This window comes from Lithobates pipiens, unplaced genomic scaffold (genome assembly GCF_037356315.1).
Source record: "Lithobates pipiens isolate NorthernLeopardFrog02 unplaced genomic scaffold, aLitPip1_a1.2 Scaffold_16, whole genome shotgun sequence".
Classification (NCBI taxonomy): Eukaryota; Metazoa; Chordata; class Amphibia; order Anura; family Ranidae; genus Lithobates; species Lithobates pipiens.
Genome location: NW_027507748.1, coordinates 23,714,367 through 23,720,490, shown reverse-complemented (window position 1 = coordinate 23,720,490; position 6,124 = coordinate 23,714,367). Strand labels below are relative to the sequence as shown.

The 6,124-nt window shown below is 44.5% G+C and overlaps 1 protein-coding gene across 1 annotated transcript; it reads left to right on the top strand.

Moving 5' to 3' along the window:
- The first annotated feature begins 432 nt into the window (after window positions 1-432).
- LOC143984222 (cystatin-A-like) lies at window positions 433-5,684 on the top strand. Its single transcript, XM_077484508.1, has 3 exons — window positions 433-525; window positions 4,811-4,912; window positions 5,288-5,684. Exons 1-3 carry the CDS (start codon window positions 445-447, stop codon window positions 5,414-5,416), a joined length of 312 nt encoding a protein of 103 aa, XP_077340634.1. The 5' UTR covers window positions 433-444; the 3' UTR covers window positions 5,417-5,684.
- The last annotated feature ends 440 nt before the right edge of the window (window positions 5,685-6,124 follow it).

Sequence of the window (6,124 nt, the reverse complement as noted above, 5' to 3'; positions counted from 1 at the left end):
TTCGGCGGACTAAGTTGGGCAGACAGTCCGCCCGTGTGTACGCGGCCTGAGTCACCTGAATGAGTAAAGTTTGGTGGTGATAGCGCTGTGAATGTGACAGGGGGGTTCATTTGTACCCCCCATGTGTACAGCTCTGATCACCTGTATGGTCCAGGGATACACAGGCTGCTTGTACCATTCTACTGATTGGCTTGGGGGGGGGGGGGGGGGTTGGTGAAAATATCGAAAATACCCTTCTCAGCACAGGCGTTGTTTCAGCCATCACAAGATTTGTTCGGCATCATTTCCATACTCTAGTATCAGTTTTCTCCTGAATAGCCCATCACTTGCAGGGTGTGGTCATTATTGGACACCCCCGCCCTCTCTGTGGAATGGTATGGCCCTCAGGTATATAAGCCCAGGTTTCTGCTTGAGAGGTATCAGTCTGTTGGGAACTTTGCAAACATGAGTGAAGAGCAGGCAATAGTTGGGGGAGCAAGTAAGCCCAGGGAACCTACTGAAGAAGATCAAGCCATCCTTGACAAGGTAAGTGGTCGGGGATCCAATCTGAAGGGCTTGTTAGCACCAGGTGTGATGATCTGCATTGGGAGATAACAATTCATCTCTGTGTGTCCTGTGCTCTCCATACAAGTGTGTTGTATTAAAATGTATTACAATGTGTCATTTATGGAGTTGCATTACCAGTAATTTAAGTGTAAACTCTGCAATGTGTTGTAACAATGTACACCAGTGTGCATCATGAGTGCCTGTTGGTGTGAATGGGTCCTATAAAATAACTATAGTGTTTTATTAGCTAGAAATTGTGTTAGTTTCCATTAACAATGGAGGAAGCAATGCAATTCCCAATTGCTGTCCATGTACAATGTACATGGATGGCCCTTTAATACGAGAAGCTGCTTCACTCTCCTGGATCCCTAAAATGTAACCCTAATGGGGGGGGGGGGGGGGGTGGTATTTATCAACCCTGGAGCAGCTGTGCATGGAAACCAATCAGCTTTTATTGTCAGTTCAGTTTTGGCAATGAATATTACATGATTGGTTGATGTGCACAACTAATCACATTTTGACAAATTCCCCCTTCTATGTATCTTGCATAATGTTTCACTTTGTTTTTAACTAAACTATACCTGTTTGCTGTTCCATATTTTGTGTGTGTTACAAAAAAGTAAAGGAACATCTCTCTATTGCAATCACTCCCCAAAAGTACACTATAATTATTTGAGATAGACAAACCTTTCCAATTCTGAATATAAAACTGAGTTACCATTCTAATGGGTGATGTCCTGTACAGTGAGTTTGTGGTTGACGCTGTTATGGGGATGCGGAGGCTGTTAAAATGGCTGCGGGTGTGTGTGGCCTCTGGACACTTGTGTGCTTGGGGTAACTTGCCACACCTGCCAACTTGGGACTTGCGGCTGTGTTCATATACTGTTACCACAGAGCAGTGATGGTGAACCTTGGCACTACACTTCCTATAATGCTAAACTATACTGCGGAGTTCATGAGCATCTTGAGGAAATTTTAGTTACAAAAAAATCTGGGGTGCCAAGAATTGCCATCATTGCCCTAGAGCAGTGATGGCGAACCTTGGCACCCCAGATGTGTTGGAGCATCATGGGAAGTGTAGTTCCAAAACATCTGGGGTGCTGAGGTTCGCCATCACTGCCCTAGAGTAAGACCCAGCTGCATGAACCAACCACTCACCCACATGGCCAGATTGCATGTAATGAGCCCTAAAATGTTAGTTTGGAGATGGATATGTTCCACCCAGAAGATCATTTTTCAGGTCAGGTGCTAGTGTTGTATGAGAAGACCTGGCTTGTGATCGTCTTTCCAATTGATCTCAAAAGTGATCAGTAGGGTTGCGGTCAGGGCTCACCGGAGGACACATTGATTTCCTCCAACCATATCTGTTTGGATGGTGATCAGAGTTGACCTCAAGTTCCTCTCCACCAAATTGGTCAAACCATGTCTTTATGGTTTGTACATGGGGACAGGCCTGCTAGAACAGCAAAGGCTCTTCCTACCTTGTAGAAAGTTTAGGTGTGTCTTGTATTTCTTTGTTGCATTACTTGTACCCTTCACTGAATGTCTGAACTATCTTTTGGAAGGGGTTCACATTACTGTACCTCCCAACTTTCTCCACTGGGAATCGGATGCCTATTAGTATGTAGGCACAGGACACGCCCTACAACGCCCCCTTAAAGGAGGATCGTCCAAAAGATTAAACCCACAAGTACCTTGGTTTTACCACAATTTTTTTTATACTGGCTTTTAAAATTTACAAAAGCGGCATTTTAGAAACTGCCTGTGAACTAATGTAAGCAAAACTAATGACTGGTTTCCATTCATGACTGCTTGCTTAGTGTTGGCTGTGATTTGGCTCAGTTATCATTGTACCTGGCTACCCAGGGCCCATTCATACCATGTAGCCAATCACAGCATGTCAACGGTAACTAAACTGTCATGAATGTTAACCCATTCAGGACAGCTAAAAAAAGTTTATAATCTGTTAAACAAAATCCTTGATCACCCCATACCGCTGGAGTAGTATCTCTGTGGTGACACTAAACTAATCTGACAGGGTGTAAAGGTTAAAAATGTAAATTTTTACATACTGTCATTGTCTCTGTTCACTGCCACATCTGGTATACAGTGCCTTGCAAAAGTATTCACCCCCTTGGGATTATTATTATTATTATTTTTTTTTTTTTTTGTCGCCTCACACCTGGAATTAACATGGATTGTTTGAGGATTTGCATCATTTGTGTGTCTAAGCCTTGCCACATCTTGAGCTAGAACTTTTGCCCATTCCTCCTTGCAAAACTGCTCCAGCTCCTTCAAGTTGGATGGTTTTCACTTGTGCACAGCAATCTTTAATCTGACCGCAGTTTCTATTGGCTTGAGGTCTGGGCTTTGCTTAGGCCATTCCAACACATTTACATGTTTCCCATTAAACCACTCCAAGTGCTTTAGCAGTGTTAGGAGTCATTGTCCTACCAGAAGGTGAACCTCCATCCTAGCCTCAAATCAGAGTGGTACAGATTTTGCTCAAATATCCCTGTATTTGGCACCATCCATCTTTCCCTCAACTCTGACCAGTTTCCTAGTCCCACCACCATGTTTCACTGTGGGGATGGTGTTCTTTGGATGATGTGTTGGGTTTGTGCCAGACATGGCGTTTCCTTTGATGGCCAAAAAGTTAAAGTTTTGTCTCCTCAGACCAGAGCACCTTCCTCCATACGCTTTGGGAGTCTCCCACGTGCTTTTTTGCAAACTCAAAACATGTTTTTGCTGAAAGTAATGTCTGTCTTCTGCCATAAAGCCCAGCTCTATGGCACATATGGCTTATTGGCGTCCTATGTACAGATACTCCAGTCTCTGCTGTGGAACTCCACAGCTCCTCCAGGGTTACCTTAGGTCTCTGTGCTGACTCTGATTAATGCCCTCCTTGGCTGTTGTGAGTTTTGGTGTCTGTCTCTTGGCAGGTTTGCTGTTGTGCCATGTTTCCATTTGGTTATGATGTATTTGATGGCACTCCTAGGCATGGGTGTTGGCAGGGGGTGTTAAGTGCCCCCTGTGATCAGGGATTGGCAAGGTGTGTGCATGGGTTGTGCCCAGGTACACTCTTCACCTGAGCGCAGACTGTCAGCTGGTGCTGAGCACTGGAGTGCTTTGTCCCAGCACAGGAAGGAATATTGCATTGTGGGCGGCAGCCAGCAGGCCTTTCATCATCCGGAGCTTCTAGCATCAGGAATTGGCATGCAACAGAGGGGCGGGACAGGTTATCCACACAGCCTCTCAAGCCTGCAGTGTGTATTAACAGAAGCCTGTGCCAAGAGACCTGCCACTGAGTTAGACAATTCTCCTCTTCTGGGGGGGGGGGGAATTGGGTATGCATTGGGGCTTCATAACAAAGGGGGTGAATACTTTTTGCAAGGCACTGTATGATGTGCTGCACTGCTAACAGTATACCGGGGGGGGGGGGGGGGTAGCAAGTTTGATATCCTTGTTACAAAAACTGTCATAGTTACTACTTACTAAATGCCTGTCTCCAAGAAGGGATGGGACTGTACTGTCCTGGCACTTTAGGGCCTCGGTCTTTTATGGACCTTGCTTTTGTGCACTGGTCCAAATCATTTGGAGGGGTATTATGGTGTGGGGTGGCTTTTCAGGGGCCAGACCCCTTAGTTCCAGTGAGAACTCTTAAGGTGTTGGCATACTAAAACAATTTCATGCTCCCAATTTTGTGGGAACAGTTTGGGGATGGGCCCCTTCCTGTTCCAGCATGACGATGCACCAGTGTATAAAGCAAGGTCCATAAAGACGACATGGATGAGCGGGTTTGGGCTGAAGGAACTTGACTGGCCTGCAGAGTCCTGACCTCAACCTGATGGAACACCATTTTGGATGAATTGGAGCAGAGACTCCAACATCAGTGCCCGACCTCCCAAATGCGCTTCTGGAAGAATGGTCAAACATTCCCATAGACACACTCCTAAACCTTGTGGACGGCCTTCCCAGAAGAGTTGAAGCTGTTATAGCTGCAAAGGGTGGGCCAACTCAATATTGAACCCTACTGACTAAGACTGGGATGCCATTAAAGTTCATGTGCGTGTAAAGGCAGGTGTCCCAATTCTTGAGTCTTTTAGGAATTTAAAGGGGAAGCATTCCTTGATGAAAAAGTGCTTCAAAAACTCTAGTGTGGAAGTAGCCAAAGTGGACATCCCCTTCACAAAACCCCAGCATCATACAGCTTTGCATGTTGACATTAAATTCTTTCACTTATTCCCTAATTTGTTTTCCCCAGGTGAAGGAACAGTATGAGAAGCAGTCTGGGACAAACCCCGGAGAATTTAAGGCAGTCCTTGTCAGTACTCAGGTTGTTGCCGGAACAAATTACTTTTTCAAGGTAATGCTTTGGGTTTTATGTAATGTTGTCAGTTTAGCGCTGAACACATGTCACACTATTATACTTTTTATATAGCTGACATGACATCACAATGTACAGATGATGCTGCTATGCAAATCCATGTCAGTCTCTGCACCAGAAGAGCTTAGTCTCTCATTTCACCTGTCATACTATCTTTACATTTGTATAGTTGACCTATTCATGGTGTTGTACAGACAACATTCCAGCAGTTGTGCCAATCCTTGCCCCACAGGAGCCTGCAAACTAAAGTAGCCCCCAGGCATCTGAAACTGTTCTAGTACAACTTTACTATGATTGTATTTGAAACTACATAATTAAAGGTGGAATTGTTTGAATTTTTTCTGTTGTCTTCAGGTGGACACTGGAGAGGACACTTATATCCACGTTCGAGTCTTCGTACCTCTGCCTGGTTCAGATGAGGGACCAACATTGGAGTCTTTCCAGGCGGATAAGACCAAGGATGATGAGCTGGGGTATTTCTAAGATGGAGATGAGGGCCAATTTCAGTGATCACATATTCAGAAACGCCCCTCCCCCATCCTTTTCAAAACTCCTTAAAGAACCTGAAAGTTCTGATCTTCCAGAAATGCACTTGGCTGACACCGCACAATATTTTTGTGGACTGAGATGGCCTGAACACTAATAGTGTAAATAACTTGTGTATCTATTTGTAATATCCTGTTCAGTGTTATCTTGCTCATTTGTAATGAGGAAGAAAATAAAATATTTTTGGGAGAGTGTTTTGTTTCATTTTGCAACTTAATCTAAATGTGCAAATCTTAACTCATCTGAGCTCCCAACTTTATTCAGTGTATGGGGGGGGGGGGCGTGCCACATACACACTACAACTTTGATGTATTGAATGACGCCCAGGGGGTAAATGATGTAAGGGGGGCACAACATGGGACACCTGGAGTGTGGGGTTTTTAATATAAACTTTTGCTTTAAGAAAAGGTGGCCACCCTAGATATACCATGCTGTGTCTACAGAACCGAGCAGCAAGCCAGGCCCCAGAGGCTTGTAAGATCAGCTGTGGTGTAAGAACTTTGTGGGAGCAGAGTTCCTCTTAAGTGGTTAAAGGACCAGGCCTGTTTACAGGTTCAAACTTTTTTTTTTTTTTTGCTAGAAAATTACACATATATCTATCCTAGAGTATAAAATGGTGGTTGAAATTTGTCACGCTGCATTTGC